Here is a 20,508-nt window from a genome sequence, read left to right on the forward strand (position 1 = left end):
GAGGGGAAAATTTCCATTTTTGTGTGTGTTTTGGTTTATTTTGAGGCTTCACTGCAAGCATGTATATAATTTTATGCCCTCTATTTGCATGAGTAATCTCAAATTCAGGCATCAGTAGTCACATGCTCTGGATATGAATGCCAAATGCACTGAATAACACAGTCAAAAGTATTCTGTGCCCTCAAGTTCTGGATTTCTGCACTAACAGAAAAAGCTTTTTTAAAATCTGTGGCATCAATGCCTCATGATTGTAAATGACAAGTGATGTGTGTATTTCTCCTTTTTCAGGGATCTCCTTCAGACGCTGACCGAGGATGAGCTGCACACACTGGAACGTAACCTGTGCATCTCCCAAGATGTGGATTTTCCTGTCAGAGCAGATCCTGAGGTACCCTCTGTCATTGCACCAGGCATAACTGCAGCTTTGCCTCCTAAGGAACTTTCAGCAAAAGCTGAGAACACAGAGGCTGAGCTGGCTTGTTCCATGCAGTATGATGAGCAGGAGCTGGAGCAGCTGAACAGGATGGTGCACAGAGTCGGCGATGAAATGTCTTCTCTGCTTTCCCCCCCGAGCATCTGTCAGTCTCCAGCTCACAGAGCTGGCCTAAGAAACAGTTCTAGTGCTGAAGCTTCACCAACAAGACACCATCTTGACAACTTAACTGATGAAGAGGACAGAGTGTTTTTTATGGATGACCTAGATGGAGCAGGAGAAGCCCTGGCAGGGTTGGATTCAGTAAGTGATACTTTTGCTTGGGTGAATAACCCTTGCCACGATTCAAAGCAGAACCTGCAATATAGAGATGCTTTGCTTTATGAGAATGGCCATCAGACCGAGGAAACTTTGCTTTTAAAAGATGCTGAAAGTGACTTAAGCAATAATAACAATGTTGAAGATGGAAAACAGATGCCTGGCATTTCAGTTCCAAACTCATGCAGCTGTCTGGAAGGGGCAGACTCACAGTTATACCTCAATGGCTGGGATGCGTACGCCGACGACGCGGAAACGGCAGAAGTGATCGCGCACAGGACAGGGGGAATGAAAATATCTGCTACTGTAATATTCAATCCTAAATCTCCTTCTAGCTCAGAATCCCCAGTAACAACCCCAGAAGCAGCTATTAGCTGTATTCCTGGATCTGCTAATCCATTAGCAAATGAGGAGGAGGATGAGTCCCATAAACTCAGTATAGCTGCCACAAACTGTCTGATTAATTCCTGTGTGTGTTGTGGCAGCTGTGAAGACAGCAGGGAGGACGGTGTTGAAGGTTTAAAGACTAAACATTCTGCAGGAGGTGTTGTAAATGCTTCATACACATTAGTAAAGTGTAAGGAAATGGACCATGTAGATAACTTGGACAGTTCAGTCCCTGCGCAGGAAACATTACAACCTGAAACTTCTGCTTTGTTAGCAGAAACAGACTTTGGCAGTGAAGAGCAAAAACTGCCAACCTCCTCTAAGTGCCTGGCACATTCCTCAGGTTCACAGGTAGAAGTAGAAAGTGACTCCCAAGGAGAAGCAGAGAGCATCTCAAGTCAGCAGAAGAAGTGGGAGAAGAGGAAACAACCGTGTGATAAAAAAACGGACTACAATGAAGATGCTAGTAGTGAAAGGACAGCAAAGGAAGATGTAAAGTCAAGATCTAGTTCAAGGTAAGAGCAACTTGATGTCTTGGTAGTAATTTGCATGTACATAAATTCCTGTGCCCTTCTACTGCAGTGATTGGTGTATCGTTAATGTTGATTTTAAGGACAATAGTGTTGCAGGATTAAGGAATTTATCCATATATATTTTTTAATGCAGGTAGCTTTTTATTGGACCTCAGCTTTACTGCAAAAGATTTGGAGATCTGAATTTTAATCATCCAGTGTCTCTGTATCATTGAAATCAATGTTACATTACCTGCTTAATGTATCCAGGAGGGCCCTGCTGCTAAACAGTACTGGGTCATTACTTCCCTTGTCCTCTGCTGTTTTGCAGGAGAAGTGTGTCTGGAAAATACTAAAAAGTTAACTTTTGCATCAGTGCATGGGATTAAATTGTTATCTAAACACATTTTACCTTGGCTTAATTTGAGAGAAAGGGGATGATGTGACCATGTTGCCTTTGGGCACAAGTGTACCTGTGGATGTGTGTGTGCTGAAGGAGCCTTCAGACAGAATGCAGAGGTGGCTCTTAAAGCTGTTGGACCATTTCAGCCAAAGTTGATAGAAGAGTGGAGGTCATGGATTAAGGTTCTGTATATTTAATGACACTAAGGAACTTAACTTGATAACAGGGAGATAACATCATAATACTTGTAGTAAAGAAAATGCCACACTTCACCTCAACTTTGATTAGACACAAGGGATATTACATAGATCAGTAGAAAACCTGACTTCATTTTGGCTTACTGTTAGAGGATAACCTGTTTTGTAGTGAATCCTCAGTTTCCCTGAAGTATTAATATCATGAAGCAGAGGGAAGACATTAGAGTTAAGTTACCTTTGTTTTCTGTATTTCTGTGACAGCTGGCTTTCTGTGTGTGTGTGATGCACACTCTCCCATTTTATGTTCACAGAGTTCAGGGTAACACCGTGGAGGTAGCTTGAACCACAAAGCATAACCACAATATAAAAGCTACAGAAATAAGTGTACCAATTGAATTATGAAATATTTTACTGGTAGTGGAAATAGAATCATGAGTTCTTTGGCCTGGACCTAATTGCTTTTACAGGTTAAATATGACTTAGCATGCCCAAAACTCGACTTATCTTTTTCGTTATTCTGACTATTTGCTATCTTAGGCTTGCAAGTATGATCATATTAAAGGCCTTACAACAGGGTTTCTAAGTGGACTTCATTTTAAGATGTAATTCACAAATCCCTTTGACATTCCATGATTTTGCAGCACTTCAAATGGACTACTATGTAAAAGTAATCACTGTGCCCAATCAGTTTTCTCATAAATAATACAAAATTCAGACTCTTTGTCTACCAGTTTTTGCCTTGAGTAGGATATTAAATGAATTTTTGAGAACAGGTCAGTAAAATTTAATAAAATTATATATATCTGTAAGCTGCTATTTCAGGTTTGCATATTTTATGAATGTAGTAACTTCTCCACTGTCTTATCCAGTCTCTGCTAATATTGTTTAAAACTTTATCTGAGAATTATCCTTTTACAGGGAGTTCTGTAAGTCTGTCTTCCTGTTTGCTTTTGTGTGCTCCTGATTCCTGTCTGGCCTCGCCTGCCTGTTGTGATTTTGTAGACCTAAGTCACGTTTTGTCAATTTGGTTACTTTTTCAGATTGGCAAAGTCGGAGCCTACGTGTTCAGAAGTTGTCCACAAATTGTCCATAGCTTTGATCATGCCTTATCTCTTGCCCTAAGCAATTTTCAATTATTCCATTTCCTCTTGGCAATAAGTGAATTAGAACTGCACTTACTCAAGGTATGAGCAAACTGTGGATGTGCGCAGTGCCATAATTGCTTTCAGTTGTTTTTCAATGATTTTCAGTGTTTGACTTGGAATTCTTACTAAGTGGTGTGCTGAGGCTCTTTTTGAAGTTGTCTGCTAAAGCCCCAAGATGTTGCTTGTGGTCTCAGAGGCTGTCACTCTGTATCTGATGCTGAAGTTGTTCTCCATGTGTTTACCTGTTAGGTCTTGCTGTTTTAGTACCTGTTACTCACACTTTGGGGGGCTGGGCAGTTGCGCAGTCTCTTTTGGTTGATAATAATTTTACACTGGTAGTAACCTGTCAGAGCTCATTGCTTTTCCTGTTTTTGAACATGATGCACAAAACCAAAGCTCCCAGGATGCTCAACAATGAAATCTCACCTTTCTGAGAAGTGATTGTTTACCGCTTCTCCCAGTTTGTGATTACGAATTATCTGTCCTTTTTGAGTCCCTCCCTCTTGTGCTGTAGCTCCTTAGTTTTCCTAAAAGCCCTAAGTGAGGTATTTTGACAGAACCTGTTTAAAAATCCAGAGGCTTGACAGATGAGTCACCATTCTTCACAAGCTTCTTGACCCCTTCACAGAGCTCCCAAGAGGTTCCCTCTGCAGAAGTCACCTTACGTCTTCCCAGACAGACCTTCATATTGTTGTCTACTTATTTTAGCCTTGGATACATTTAAAGTTGCTTGGTATGATAATCAGGCTCACAGAGCTAGAGCTGTTTGAATCCCTATGGAGTCCTTTTTTTTAGGGATGGCCGGCTTTAGACTCCAGGCATCAGGGAAGTTTTAAAGGAGAGCTTAATAATTCATCTTATTCATTCTTGAGTTCTAAAACTCTTGGGTGAATGTTTTTGAATATCTTGTTAACACATTAGTTGGATTTTCTGTTTTCACCATAGCCTTTTAGACAGATACTTTGTTGATTACTCCTTCTAATTAGCTATATTCATTTTTGAGACTACAGTACATCTGTTTTGAGTTGTCAAGTATTCCTCCTTTGCAGCAGTAGAGCAGTAGGGATGGAGGTATTTTGTTACTAGATTGTTGCTACTTTATTTGGAAGCATTCTAATACAACTCCTTAGGTATATTCTGTGAAAGATGGAGATGCTGGGGTTCTACTGAGAACTAGATTAAAAAGTTATATGTGGATAGATCCTATTTTTGCCTTAAATGTGTGTGTGTGTATATATATATATATATGATTTGGGTCTTGCCTATGAATCACTAGTCATGTTATCAGGAAAAGATATAATTCAGTTCCAAAATTTGTGGACCTTTCCTTACTCATGCTGCCTGGGCAATGACTAATCACTACTTTTTGATGATATTTTTAAATTGGCAGATCACATTAGGCTTCTGTGACTGCTCCCTATTACATGCTTGTGAATGCCAGCTTAACCATAGGGGAAATGTTGGAGACAGTAGATTATTTTCAGAATGATGGACCCATTAGCTAGAACAATAAGCAATCTCATACACATGGAATAGCTGCAGGATAGGCTCATTTATCAAGTTGATAAATGTATTTACTTTCTAGTTACTGTAAGTCACCAGGTAGAAGAAAATTTTCTTTCCCTTTTCTGAATAAAGCAGCTCTCAAATGTGACTGTTGTGATAAAACCATTTGTTTTAGTAAGTCTAAACTATTTTACTACACAATATGACATTATAGGTGTAATTTCTGTGATCCAGAAAGGTTTACCATAATAATCCTTGTATCTGAAATAGCTGGTATTTCAGGCTTCTCTGTCTAGCCTCAAAATTCAGTGGAGTTTAAAATAAGGATCAAACACTCTTCTACTAAAGATTTCATAGAATCATAGAATAGTTGGGGTTGGAAGGAACCTTAAAGATCTTGTTCCAAACAACTACAATGGGCAGAGACACCTCCATGGACCAGATTGCTCAAAGCCCTGTCCAAACTGTCCTTGAACACTTCCAGGAATGGGAGCCTTGAAGATTCTCTGGGCAACCTGTGCCAGGGCCTCACCATCCTCTCAGTAAAGAATTTCTATCTAATCAAAACCTTCCCTCCTGCAGTTTGAAGCCACCTCTCCTCATCCTGTCACTCCCTCCTCTTGTAAAAAGTCTCTCTCCATCCTTCTTGTGGGCTCTCTTCTGGTACTGGAAGACCCCAGTTAGGTCACCCTGAATCCTTCTCTTGTCCAGGCTGAAGAATCCCAATTCTCTCAGCCTTTCCTCATTGGAGAGGTGCTCCATCCCTCTTGGTGGCCTCCTCTGGACTTGCTCCAACAGGTCCATGTCCTCTGTGGTGGGGCCCCAGAGCTGAATGCAGTGCTGCAGGTGGGGTCTCACCTGAGTGGGGCAGAATCCCCTCCCTCACCTGCTGCCCACGGTGCTTTGGGTGGGCCCAGGACAGGGAGGTTTCTGGGCTGGGAGTGCCCATGGCTGGGTCATGTCCAGCCTCTCAGCCACAGCACCCCCAGGTGCTTCTCAGGGCTGCTCTGGATCTGTTCATCCCCAGCCTGGGCTGGCACTGGGAGCTGCCCTGGGTCACCAGCACTTGGTCTTGTTAGAGCCCATGAGATTGCCATGGGCCACTTGTGGAGCTTGCCCAGGTCCCTGGGGATGGAGTCCTGTCCCTCAGGTGTGTCACCTGCACGTGTGCTGAGGGTGCACCCAATCCCTTCATCTGTGTCATTAATGGAAATATTAAGTAATTCTGGTCCCTGGAGGGACACCACTTGTCACTGATGTCCATTGGGATTTGAGCCATTGCCCACTGCCCTCTGGATCTGACCAGCCAATTTCTTATCCATAAACGGTCCATGCACTGCATCCATCTCTGTCCAGTTTGCATCCAAGGATGCTCTGAGGGACTGTGTTCAGAGGCTTTAGAGAACTGCAGCTCAATGACATCCCACAGCCCTTCCCTTGTGGCTGATGGAGTCACACCATCACAGACAACCACCACTGGCTATTGACAGGTCTCTGCTGCTTGGGTTTTTAAGTGTTAGCTGATTTGATGTCTTTCTTTGCTATTTGCTTGTATCTCAAAGATACGGAACAGCAACAGCACACAAGTCTTGGGCAGCAGTGCTGATGAGATGCAAATAAGAGAAAAGCATTAGCAAAGATGCAGTGTCTGATTTGCTGAAGGGACAAGGTGATAAATAAAGGCTGTCATGTAACAAAACAAACAGTTAAAGGGGGAAAAGCCATGTAATAATAGAACGTAAGAAGATAAAACTACAAAAAACCCCCACCGTTTGGTGTTTTGGAGTAAAAAACAATGTAAGTTAACCCCACAACCAGGCTTTATTTAAATCTCTATCTAGTATTCCTTGTTTTTCAATCAGGAGCAAGCTATACCAATTCTTTCTTTTAAATGTTCATTTAAATGTAAAATTATTCATGCTCTTTCAGAGAAGAAAGAAAACTACAAAGAGGGAAGATATTTTTTGTGTGTGTTTTGTAAATATTTGTCTTTCTGTTCTTTCTGGAGCTGAGGAGTCCATGTAAACCTGCTAATGTTTTATGAAGTTTGGCAACTTGTTTGATGTTGTCATAAAATGCTGGTGTTTTCATGTTTTAGTCTTAAATACCTGGTTCCATTGCATGTTTGTTTATCTACAATACTGACCTCAGAACAGTTCTGATATAAAAAAAGGGATTATTAAGTGTAGTTTCTCTTTTCCACTGCAGGTCTGTTTAAAATGTCTACCGTGAATTTTACAATTTTTTTTGCATTTGCCTTGATCTGTTTGAATGTATTCTTGATGAAGCCTTTTGCAGTGACAGTTTTCAAAAGGAGCTGCAGTTGGTAGTGAGGAGGATTTCTTACCTTCACCCTTCCTGCAAGCTCCAGCTGTGTCCAGCAGCTGTTGGATGCTGGCATTGTTTGCATTTACTTGTGGGGACTAAAAATCAGAATATTTTGCCTTTTGCTTTTGCAGTGTAAGGAGGAAGAATGAGATGTCCTTGGAAGAGCATGTTTTGCTATTTGTTGATCTATATTGCAACTCTAGAATAAGAGGAATAATTTATTCTTGAGCTTGGTGTTCAAGTTATCTCTTTTCTTAGTATTTCAATTCTTTAATCCTAAATTGTATATTTTGTACAATATTTATATATTACAATAGTCTATTGCAATATATTAAAAATCTTATTTCCTCAACATATTAGAATAACTTCATTAAAAAATGAACACCTGTTTCAGACAGTTGGTTTCTAATTTTGATTTTTTTGGCCTGTACTTTATTTTGTTCACTCCTTAGCAACATGTGATATGTGCACATTTTCTGTGCAGTAACTTGAAGATAAGTCATTCCACCTTTATAAATGCATGGAAAACAGCCATTCAGCCATTTGTATTTGGAGGATGGCTAACACTTGCTAAAAAAAACAAAATCAAATTAACAACAAGTACCTTGCTAGCTTGTCTGAGTTTCTAGCTTTTCTACAAGTATTTCTTTATCAAAACTAAATTAATTGATGTTAAAATTCAAATTTACTTGATTAAATGTCTTAAATTTATGCTTTTCTAGAATATTGTCTTCACAGTAAGATTTAAGAAAATGGTGTATATTTTTACATGAAAATGTTGGCTTTTCTATGAAAAATTAGGGACAGCTGTACAAGTTCACGTAAACAAAAATGTCTGTTTATTGTCTTGTACTGATTAGTCTTTTAACTGGCTGTTCAGGAGAAAGAAAAATTCTCATCAAATATTCTTCTTAGCAAAAAGCAAATAGTACTTGATTGGGAATCAAACATCAGCCTTTTAACTTCAAAACTTCCCTTAAGCAATCCTTTATCTGGCTGTTGATTGAAGTTCTTTGTTCCCCTTCTAGTATTCTGTTTATTGCCTTTGTGCAACTAGCCAAATTCAGATTCAATATAAATTAATTGTTTCAGTCCTTCCTCCCCTTCTTTTTAACAACACAGGTCTCAAATTTGAAATGGCAGTGTTTTACCTTGCCTGTTGAACTTTGATTTTGTGCAGTATCCTATAAGACCACTGCTGTTATGAAGCTTTGGTGTCACTGTTTTATACCAGCTTCCCTTTTACTAGGTCCAAATATCAATTAAGCAGGGAACCATATTAGCTTTCAAAGTAGGGATTCCTGAAATTACAAGTTAAAAAGTTTTAAAAGATAATTTTTGAGTGGATTTGGTGTGACACATGAGGCTTTAGTCAACCCTCATGTAGTGAGCCAGTCAAACAATACTTGTGCCAATTAGCTATTGTAATATGAAATGTAATTGTATTCAATTAGTAGCATTCATGAAGGAACTGTCCCCTGAAGCAGAGGTTTAATTAAATGTGAGAGGCTAGAAACACATTCCAGTAGAAAAAAGCATGGATAAAATAGAGGTGGCTTTCAGTTTGTTTTTTCTTTTAGAATAGTTAGAAAAGGTGACTAACAGCTTTCAGTGAGGGGTTCATTGGTTCAGTCTGCCAGTATTCCATGAAAAGAGGCAGCCATATCATCCCATGGCACTTTGCTCCATGTCCTCAAATCTTTATTCTGTAATTTTGTCAGAAGTGCTGAAGAATTATGTTTTGATGAGCATGGATTGTGGTTTTATCCAGTGCCAGAATGCAATTTTTAAAACAGCACTGTAGGCGTTTAAAACGTACAAACGAAAGAAACTGTTGCCACATTCCCCACTTTAAGCAGGCCTATGAGTCCCAATCCAAAACAACGTTATTGCAAATGAGCATGATGTCGTGAAGCTCAGGTCAGCTGTGGGCTGATGTGGGAAGGAAGGGTTAACAGCTCCCAGCTGCAGAATGTGGCTTTATGCACAGATTATCTCTTATGGTTGTGCTAATGAGTGTGTGTGCTGAGCCATCATCAGTTAATAATGGGAATCTTGAGATGGGAAAAACAGGTCAATTCATCTCAGGATCTACCAGCACCTTAGAAAAGCAGAGAGGATCTTCAGCCAGATACTAACAAGAAAAAAAACTACAGTTATCCCAAGACTGTGTGTACTCAGAGGGAAAGCAGTGATTATTAAGGAGTTTTTAAAAAAGCTAGTTAGTATAACACTTAGTAAGTGTAAAACAGTTATCATTATTGGATTCCCATTTCTTAGTACTAAATAAACACAGAACTTATGTGAAGAGTTACAGCCTGAATATGAATCAGTAATAAACACTGTAAATCATAAATACTGTTTCCAGTACAATGAGTCAGTCTATATGGATACACAGGAATGAGAAAAATCTTTGTGTTGTAATTGCCTGAACTACACATAGTTTATTACAACAAACAAATGTCTGTGAGTGTGGTTTGTGTCAAGTGTGTTCAAGCAGTTTGCATTGCCAAGTGATGACTGATTGGATGGATTTCTCATCCTGAACTCAGCAGATTGTTCAGCCTGGTCAGGTTGGTGCCCCGAGAGAAAAATGAAGAAGTGGAAAATGAAGGCATTTATAAAGCAGTTTAGAATGGCAAACTGGGTTAAGACAAGGCTTAAAAACTGGTGAGATGATGAAACTGGTGAGAAGGAGTTGTGCTGACAGGAACTGGCATGGAGTGAGAGAAGATTGAAATGAGAGGCAAAGTATGGAGAAGAGATGAGGTGAGGCTTACTGCCTGTTGAGAAGACATTTGTATAGATGAAAGTAAAGATAGCATTGAGATGGTCGATAATGCCAGCTGGCTGTGGGCCATTAATGTTCATCATGCTCACTGGGTTTACTTACCATGAAGGTGTTTTATTGCTTTGCCTTCTCTCTCAGGATGTCCATTCCACATAGGTAGCTGATGATAGAAAGGGATTTCATGTCTTGGATCAATGTTGGTAATAAATAATATCTGCTCTTAGCAGAGAGGTGTTACTTTAGGGTGGTGCTTGCTTTGGTTTATGTTTTAGCCTAGAGCATTTACATTCAACTCCCAAAAAACATGTGTGAACTTTTGAGTTCTTGGGAAAAATGTAAGCCCTTTGGGCGCTCTGTAAGAACTTTAAGTCTTAAATTCTTTAAAACAAAGTAGAAAACCAAGAACCTAAGAAAACGGAATTTAAGTGCTTAAATGCTGGTAACTGAGATATTTTGATTGGACTGCAAATATAGCAGGCAGAGCTTCACAGAAAGCACTGAAGGACAGCAAACCTGACATCTTTCAGAAAAATGATTACTACCCAAATCAGCTGGCAGGATTTTTACACTGGAAAAATCTGGAAATGGTGGAGAGGTGGAAGAGCATACAAGAAGATGCTGAGTTTGCTACTTGTTCTTGTTTCCTGATTGTGCTGTTCAAAGATTAGTTTATTCTGAACAGAAGAGTGATGTGCTTGACTTGCAAGGGAAAAGCAGTGATGTATTTGCTGTGAGACAATGAGTTAACAAAATTCCATGATAAATGGAAGAGCAGTTTAACAAGGTTCAGTGACAAGATACACTTCAGTATTTAGTGCCTGGAGGACAGGATCAAACAAAGCTGCCAGGAAGACTCTTTCACTGAGTCTTGAGATACCCAGCTCCAAGAGGAGCTGGATCCTGACTTAGTCCCAGACCTGATCAATGGTTTATGTCTAAAGGGTTATTTATATATGTTCAGTCAATCTTTTTGTCACTTAGCTAATATTTCCACATTTCAGCATGCTTATTCCCAGTTTCACTTAGTATCTGCTGTGATAAGGATTCACTCAGCCTTGAAGACTAATTGTGAGAGGCATCCATCCCTTTGGGGGAGATCCTGGCATGCAGGCTGCTGCCACACAGGAGAGCTCAGCAGGCCCTGGCCTGTCCACTATTTTTGGGCTGAAATGAGTGACTTGCAGTCATATTTGCATACCCATTGTACTTGGGCTGGTGTGTGCTCAGGTAGCCCCCAGCTGCTGTGCAAGATTTATGGCCTTTGGCTCCTGTGGTGTTACCTGTCTCCCCAGAGCCCAGTTTGGGTACAGACATTCAGACTGCCATTTCTTGCGTTTGTTTAAAAAGGAAAGGGAGGGCTGAGCACACCACCACACCTGCCTAATCATGGTGTGAAATTGTGTGCTAATGGTTTTTTTAATATCACTCAGCTGCTGTAAAACAGACAGTAAAATTACATTTTAGTAGCATGACCATATTGTAAGATTGGATGGGTAAAGGTGATGAGCTATAAAAGAGTAAGCCTTTGTTTAAATGCATATATCTCTTCATAATGAGCAGAATTAGCAAGGGAAAATGCATAAAACGAATGAAAGTTAAATAGATTTTTGTTCTAGTCTGATAAAATTATTTTCTGGTTGTGAAGTCTTTCCTTTCAACTAAAGCATGGTACACTTGGGATTTATTTTCAGATTGGCAGTCAGAAATGAGAAACATGAAGGGGTACATTTTCCAAGTGATTAGTGGGAGGTATGCAAACAAATCCTATTATTTCTTAGTGGGATTAGAGCACATACCTTCCATACACTGCTTTGAAGAATTCCCCTTAAGCATTCTTCCAGACTTCTAGCTGAAAAAATAGCTGTAATAGTAAATTTGGCAGAAAAAAAGAGCTTGAAACATAACTGGCTTGCATATATCTAAAAAGCAAAAGGACATCAAAAAATCTACTCGTACTTGTGGACAAGTAAGGTGAAATAACCCTGACCTATATTAAGTATCTCTCTTTTAACTGGAGATGTTTCTTAGGTTTCTCTTTGTATTGTCCAAAGATTTGTTGACTGAACATTTGAGTTCAGCTGGCTTGAGTGAATTTTCTGGACTGCCTAGAGCCAATATAACTTTGATATCTCTGCTCAAGATTACGTATTTTCTTATCTCATATTATTTTTTTTTCTCAGTTTGTGGAATTTCCAGTAGCTGAGCAGTAAATTGTTATTCAAACAAGAAATTGGTCTTTACAAGATAGTTTTATAAGTGCTTATGAAACTATTTTTACTCCTCTAATTCTAGTTTATGTTGATAATATGATGTAAGATCTGAAATGATGTGTTGTTTTAGAGGCTTTTCCTGAGTCATGGGATGCCAGAGACAAGTTGTCTACCATTCATTTAAATTAGTCATATGCTTTTAATTAGTAGTTAGTGGATTTCTGCTAACAAAGTGTCAGTGGTTTGCCATGGGACTGCTCTTTCCTGGGTATCTGTTGGCTCAAAGCACAAAATTTGAGGTACATATATGGCACTTAGAGGGACTGAGCAAACTTAGGGGTGGGTGCATTCAGCTCCATCAACCAAGTGTCAATGTTGTGTTTTCTAACAGAAAACAATGCGGAATTTCCTTCCTATGGGGAGCAAACATAGGTCAGACTTGTCACAATATTCAGAAGTTTTTGAAGTGTATGGATTACTGTGCCTTGGCCTGAAACCCAAGATGACTTTATGAACTTTCAGCTTTGTTATATCTTCAGTTTAAAGTTATACCACACTTAGCAGTGTGGGCAAGCTACTCCCTCTATCTCCAATGAAAATGTAAGACTCACAGTTATTTCCTGAGTATTTTAACTGTATGGCATGAATTAAATCGAAAATTGTTGTGAGATGTGTGCCCACTGACTTTGCTGAATTGCTTGTCCTTTTGGAAAGAAAACGGAATAGGTTTGTATCATCATCTGGAGAGCAAAAAAATGCAAGTGCCAGTTTATTCTTATTTCTGAATGACCCATGCCAAGCCATGACTTATGTCAATGCTGTTTTTGCCTTTGCTTGCTTCAGCAGTTCATTTTGTCTCCGTGTGTTTTTCCAGTTCTCAGGATGGCTTACGCGATTCCCCCCTCAGCTCCATCTCCAGCAGTGACTATGAGAGTGTTTCTGTCACTACCTGTAGTCTCTCCAGCATTTACGCTCTGAGGTAATAACATCACTTTGCAGTCAGATTTGACAAATGCTACTGACTTATGCTTGGTTAAAAATTTTCATTGAATTAATCAAGTGACAGCAACACTTCTGAGTATTCTTCCTTTTGAACAACAGGTGCTTTCTGATTTATTTTTTTTTAACCTGCCAGCTTTCTTCAATGCTGTGACAAATGAGGCAACTATTTATGGAAAAGTTTTTAATGCATGCAGGAACCACTTACATATGTCCATGATCTCACTTTTATTTATCCATGTAGCAATTCTCAGAAGAGACTTCAGGTTGTATCTTGACAAGTTACAAATGTTTTTCTTAGCCAGCCTTTAGCTTTCTAAAAAACATGTCTTTTCCATTTTTTTTTGCCTTGTAAAATAAAAGATGTTCCAGTTAACAGTTTAACTTACATCCTTATTGCTGGCCAACACTGGTAAGAATACAGTGAAGAGCTGCTTCTGACTTCACAGAATGTTCTGGGCTGGAAGGGCCCCACAGACGTCGTGGAGCTCACTTTCTAAGTGAATGGCCCATACAGGGATTGAAACCATGATCTTGGTGTTTTTAGCAATCCTATTTTATATTCTCATCTTCTGAAACTGTATGGAAGTTTTAACTTTAGTTTTACTCAAAGCACTTATTGAGAGAGATAATGTAATTAAAGTTAGGACAGAAAAATGTAACTAAAACATAAAAATGAAATCTTTGTATTTTTCACTGTTTGCATAGCATACATGTATGAGATGTATTGCATGCACTGTATGCAATAACATTTTTGCCTTGGTACAGACAGATTGAAATATCACTACTTCAGCTGATGAAATACCACTACTTCATTCTCCACTGCTTCTTGTCCTCTCTTTTTCATTTGTTTTTTTTTTTTCTCCAGAACTTCATTTGAACTTCAGGATTTTGAGATTTCATCTAGGTTTGGGGATAAAAAGAGGAGATAAGATGGCTTTTCTAATACTGGTAGAAGCAATACTACAAATAACAATGAGAGGTTTTTTTAGGCTGGTGTGTCCTTCAAGTTCAATTTTTTAGAGTTTTGTATTTTTCAAATAAGGGCAGAAAGACACAACAAAAACTCTTCTTCATTGTTTTATTTTTAAAATATATTTTCTTTTGACTGTTCTTCAAACAAAACCCAAATTACCTGCATGCAGCAGTCACCCTGTTCCAAGTACTCTGTACATTGAAGACTGTTTCACACAGGGCTGTCTGAATGGATGGTAGGTGTAGCCTCAGTGACTCTTCAGGAATAACTGGAGCAGGGAGAATAAGCCTTGATTAGATGCACCACCTCTTTGGAAGGCCTTACTGGACTGCCTTTGTCCATTGGTGCTGCAGTTGGCACTGTATTGGTAGTTAGGAGAAAGGAAGTTTGATTTTTAAGGCAGTATTTGCACATGTGCCTTTGTGTTCTTGTCCACTTAGAAACAGCATTGCATCATCCCTGGGTGGCTTGATGAAATCTAAGCTGTCCATTTTTCTGCAATCTGATGGATATTACCAGAGATGTAGTTTGTGGTCCAGTAAAACAAACCAGCAAAGTGCCTGCTTGACTGCAATGACAGGAGTTTCCCCTTTTGAAAGGCTTCGTTTAAAACCAGCTTGTTTTAATGAAATAAAAGAAAAAAACAGCTCTAAAGTTCTAACTACTTCACAGTAGTATGTTTCTAGATCTTTGTACATAGAAATGTAATATTCAGTGCATCTATTTGTATAATTTTTGAGAATGTTATTTTTAGGTGTTCCTCTGTTCTCTCTTTAGAGGGCTTTATTTGGCCATTAAACAGCTTCTCTAGAGTTGCATTATTTGTTTACTGCAACAAACATGTTCCTTGCAAAGATAATCTCTAAAATTTTCTTTTCTGAAATAACTGGGTTTTCCATGATGCCATATGAATATCCAAAATAATACCTAATTTGGGAGTTTGTTTCTTTTTCATCTGAAATATGCACTTCTAATGTATCTAATTTCTTATTGTTTACACTTAACAACAACAATTAGACATTAAATGTAACATTTGCAATTTTATCTCAAAAATAATTGGCAGAAGATAGAATTCTTGAAATACATTTATGTGGTCTTTCATCCTCCTGTGAAACATAAACAATTTCTTTGTGCTATTTAATAATCAGTGCTGAGACTGACAGTCATGTTGTCAGATTGTAGCATGTTTTGGGAATATCTTCAGAAAATTTAGCTGTGATAGCAAAACCAGTTTAACTGCAGCAGTAAGGTTGAACTAATTGTGTATTAAATAGCACAGATGGAATTGATTTGAAACAATGGAGTGTTGAATGTATGGAATTCTGTAAAAATGTACTTTTATTGTTTTCCAAATGGAGAACCAGGGAGAAAATTCCAACTCTTTGGATGCCAAAGCAGTGTTCAGACCAGTGGTTTGGGTTCTCAAATGGTTTTGCTAAGGAAAGTTTGATTTCATTAGTACTTGATCTTTGTAAAATGTTCCTCTTTCTAGTCCCAGAGGGTCTGGTGGTCAAGAAATTAATTTTTCAGCCCAGTTCAGATGATTTTTTTCAAAATATTCATTAGGCAGTATCCAGACTTGAGATGCCCATACCAGTAGTCAGCTTTCTCAGCAAAGAATAATATGATATGCTCAAAGTTTGGACCTAAGTTTTTTGAAAGACTGCAGCTAGAAAATGCAAGAAAAATGTTGATTTGGGAACGATAAGGAAAGATAAGTGAGACAACAGAAGAACCAGGGCAGTTACAATTAGTGGATTTCAAGTCTCATTGGAGTTTTTGTTGTAAGAGTGCCAGGGAGAAAGAAATACTGACAAATCTATTCAAGGGTTTGTCTGCCTAGAGTAAACTGTACATGGTAAACTCTACTTCTTTGTTTTAAGGTTTTAAAGAGCCAATAAATGAAAACTTTAAGTAATAACTCTTAAAACTAACCTTAGTGTTACACTAGATACTTTCCCTAGTCAGCAGGTTGGGGTTTTTTTTAGATATGTCATTGCAGCTTAACTACTGGTGGGTTTTGGTATATTTTTCTACTATTTTCTGTATTTTAAAAAATTGGTAGTGAAGTTTTAGCACATTGTTTACAGTCTGTAAAAGGCAGTATCTGCAATGAATTGTGACTCAAGTTTATGCCAAAACTGCAAGAATCTGCCAGCAATTACAGTGGGATATTTATCTAGATATTTCAGTTAGAATATCTGTATTTGTGCATATGTGGGCAGGCATTGATCATTCTTAGTGTAAAATATTTGTTATATCAAGATGAAACCTCCCCTGGTGCAACTTGTCCTCTCCATGTGGAGAGGCAGCTTCCATCCTCTTTGCAGCCACTCCTTATGTACAGTGATGAGGTCCCCTGGAGCCTTCTCCAGGGAGTAAAATACTGATATAATTCCTTCAGTCTTTCTTCATAGGGCTGGTTCTCCATCATCTTCATGGCTCTCCTTTGGATGCTCTCCAGTCCATCTGTTCCTTTTTTTGAGCTGTGTGACCACAGCTGCACACAGGAGTGCTCCAGGTGGGCCTGACAAGCTCTTGGTGGTTTGGGATGGTGACATCTCTCATCTCTGCTGGTGGTGTCCCTGTGGGTGCATGGCAGCATCTGATGTGCTGTCACTGCTGCAGAGCTCCACTGCTGGGCCCTGTTCAGCACCCCCTCAGCAAAGGATCCCAGCCTGTGCCAGGCTCTTTGGTGTCATCACTGCTGCAGGACCTTGCACTTGTCCCTGTTAACTCCACATTCCTCTTGGCAGCTCCCTGTTCCAGCCTGTCCTGCTCTGTGAGATGGCTTTCCCTGCTGGCATGTGCACCTCACTGCCCAGTGTGGGGTCACCAGCAAACCTGGGGACAGTGCTCACACTCTTGTCATCCAGATGGTTTTGGTGATGCTGAACAAGTGAGGCCCAATGTCCATCCCTGGGGATTGCCACTCGTGGCAGGCTGCCAGCCCTGGTACAGACCATGGATCAGCACTCTGAGTGGGAGCTCTGAGCCAGTTTCTTGCCCATCTCTCAGACCAAACAAAATTCATGTGGGTGGACAGTTTCTTACAGAAGCAGGTTTTATACAGTGCTTTCTCATTAGTAGAACTCAGTGCCTTGAAAAGGATTCAAGAAGGAAAAAGAACTTGGTTGTTCTCCAGGACTGTGAATTATAGTAGGAGAATTAAGTTTTTTCATCTTATGGTCCAGAGCTTAAGCTATCAAAGCTACAGCACAAATTACATGGCTGCAGGTTTTAACAGAGACCACAGCTACTCTGGGGAACTTGTAGATCATAACATGGAGTACAACAAATACATTAACAATGCATTTTAGCAGACTGGTCAGCCCACCTGATCAGCTCTGTCTCCAGTTCTTCTGTCCTGCGCTTTTGCCTTTGTTAACGTGCTCAGTTCACATTGAAGCTATGCAAAATGACAGATTTGTTCTGCATTCATGTTTGGTATTGTCATTTTGGGTCTGATCAGTGCATTACTGTAGATTTTCTGTCTCTTTTTTTTTCTGTAGAGCTGCTCTTTATGGAGAAATTGCTCACAACCAGAAAGAGGCTGTTAGTAATGGCTTTATATGGCTTTTACTGAAGTTCTAGAAATAAAGAGCTCAGTGAGCAGAGCTGTGAGGAGAGAAGGGGGTTTTATACTTTGAGCAAATCTGAATCACTTCCACTATAGATGCTGTTCCTGCCTAATGATTTTGAACTGCAAACTGTTTGTGTGTCTCTTAGGCAGTGAGAGTCTGTGCTGCTTTGTACAGCTCTGTCACTCAAGTACTGTGAGGGCAGTAGTAATACACTCTTAACAGGTTGCTGTATACAGTCTTTTTGTTCAGCTGCTAAATCCCTTGCCCCAACAACCAGCTGAGCAGTACCAGCAAAACAAAAAGTCAGCTTCGATGAGGTCTGTCAGCTTTTGCTTCTGATTTTAGTCAGTGAGATTTGTGTGACTGAAGCAGATGTCTCTGGGTTTTCACCGCCAGAATTCTTCTTGATATGTTTCATGCCTATCTTGTTCTTCACCCTGCAAGACAAAAAAAAAATTAAATGTCAAATGGTGTAGCATTTTCTAAGTTATAGTGTTCCTTTCTAGGATATTCTTCAGGATATTCTATATTTTATGCATATCTCTGTCTTTAGTAACTAGTAACTGGATGCTGATTTTATTTCTTCCAAGGAATAACCCAGGCAGCTAATGTTAACAAGTGCTTGTTACAGTGGGAAGGTGAGAATTCAGTTTTGGAAGTTTTTTGGTCTTTCCCTATTAAAATTATAAACTTCATATTTTAGAGGTGTTAGAATGTTCAATGTGGTTGAAGTAAATATAGAATATATTGCTGTCTGTGTAAATCAAGTAAAACAGGGCAATATTTTAGGCTGACTAGCATCAGTGGCAGAGGCAATAAGACAGTTCTGGCAGAATTGGTAGACACTCCAAATTTCCCATTTGGGGGCTGTATTCCAAGTGGCATATCAAACATACCATATGGCTGGAGACTGACACAAAGTGATCATAATGGGCTTGTGTTCTTGTTTCTACATAGCTCAGTTGCAATTTTCATTTTTAGTAATTTGGCCACAATTATAATCATTTTCATTTTAGTGATGTGTAAAAAATCTGCTGTTGAATGTCACTTGGTGTTCTCTGTGATAGTAATAGAACAAAATTACTAGCTTTCAGAAATTAGGTTTTATTTTACAGATTAGTGTTTTTTCTCTCAGTAAAACCCTTAGAATAGCATGTTTGGGAGTTTTCAGATTATGTGTAATTAAAATCACTATAGTAACTGCAGTTTTTGCAGAGTTTTTGTCCATGTCTAAAGATACATTGTAAAATCACAATTAGATTGGAGGAAAAAGAGAGAGGATTTCCTCATACTTACAGCTGTATTGAAGGTGAAAGAGAAAGCTATCTTTTCTAATTAAAATTTTAAGGTTCCACCTTATACTTTCACTAGCTTTTCTCAGCTTTGACTACCACATCTGGATACGGAATTTCTGTGGGATTCTCCTGGACCCTGGGATGCATTCATGTTTCTGCTGCTCATTTTTGTATTATTTTTTGAGGGAACTGATGGAAGCAACATGAAAATGTCATACTACCAAGTTTCCATATCCCTCAGAGTTCCTTGTGCTGGGAAGTGGACATGCAGGAGCTGGATGCTAAATGAAATAATTCACTTGTGATGCCATGCAGAACTGTGCCTTGCCTATGACAGAGGACATTGCTAATGAGCTGTATAAAATTACTCTTTGCCCTGAAATATTTATGGTATCCAAGCTCTGCCTGTCCTTTGTCAAGTTCTGTATGAAGTGTAAAAACTGGGACTGATACATCTCTGTCCCTGTATCAGAGGGACAGAGCTGGTTTTACATACCATTTCATTATAAGTCCTGTACTATTTGTGGATTTCACTTTCAGTTTTTCCAGTTCAATATATATTTTTGAAATTTAAATATTCCTGCTGTCTAATCTCATTTTTTTTATCCTTTTGCAGTGTGAATGAATGATTGAGAGCTTTTAATGCAAGTTTGATTACAAGAAAGTGGTGGAAAAAATATCATGGTGGAGTTGGAAAAAGTAGAATCCAGATATATTCTAGCTTCTTGTTTTTTCTGTTCTGTTTTTTCTTGAATTGTACAATAACTTTATCTTGCAGGTTTTACCCCTTTTTGGTTTCACTTAGGAAAAGCAGTAAGTGTGGTACCTTGCAAGTCTCTGACATTAAATTTGATGGTTAGAAAGCACCACTGTTGATTACTAATGCTCTTTAGTTATTTTTTCATATGCACACTTATAGAAGTTTTATCTATAACGATCAAAAAAGCTATTTGGGAGAGAGCACTGTTAAAGTTGATAAATTCTGCACTGGCTGTGTTGTTTATTTTAATTTCCATTTGAAATACTGTATCTTTGCATTAATCTGAAAACCCAGTCCAGAATGCTGATGAGTTTGAGTAAGCCATAAGTTCTCCTAGGCTGACTTTCTTACAGTGGATCTGTTTGGCAAGATGCTGCTTTACTGTGGATTTTGCAAAGTCCAAGTGAGAATGCTCTGAAGTTTGAGATCTGAACAGCTGAGGAAAGATTCAAGATGTTCTTCCAGCAGAGTGGGGAGCTACAGAAGCTGCCAAGATCTGGGGCAGAAGTTCTTGCTGTTGATTTCAAATTCAACAAGAGTTCAATGCTCAGGACTTTTTCCTGACTGGAGATAGCACCTAGGAATTTGTTAGACAAATTCCTTTTTTTACTGAGCCAACCTCAGACTGCCCACTTCTGCAGGGGCCGGAGAAGCTGAGGACAGG

At 39.1% G+C, this 20,508-nt stretch overlaps 1 protein-coding gene across 5 annotated transcripts in view; it reads left to right on the top strand.

Moving 5' to 3' along the window:
• Positions 1–20,508, top strand: part of ZFYVE28 (zinc finger FYVE-type containing 28) — a 146,397-nt gene that overhangs the window by 102,236 nt on the left and 23,653 nt on the right. For 2 of the 5 annotated variants that reach the window (XM_063157506.1, XM_063157507.1), the window contains exons 8-9: positions 289–1,653; positions 13,105–13,209. In XM_063157506.1, coding sequence (XP_063013576.1) covers positions 289–1,653; positions 13,105–13,209 — 1,470 coding nt within the window. Of the gene's footprint in view, positions 1–288; positions 1,654–13,104; positions 13,210–20,508 lie in introns of those variants that run through there. The other 3 variants (XM_063157508.1, XM_063157509.1, XM_063157510.1) reach the window with 2 other exon arrangements.

The sequence above is a fragment of the Melospiza melodia genome, chromosome 5 (genome assembly GCF_035770615.1).
Source record: "Melospiza melodia melodia isolate bMelMel2 chromosome 5, bMelMel2.pri, whole genome shotgun sequence".
NCBI lineage: Eukaryota > Metazoa > Chordata > Aves > Passeriformes > Passerellidae > Melospiza > Melospiza melodia.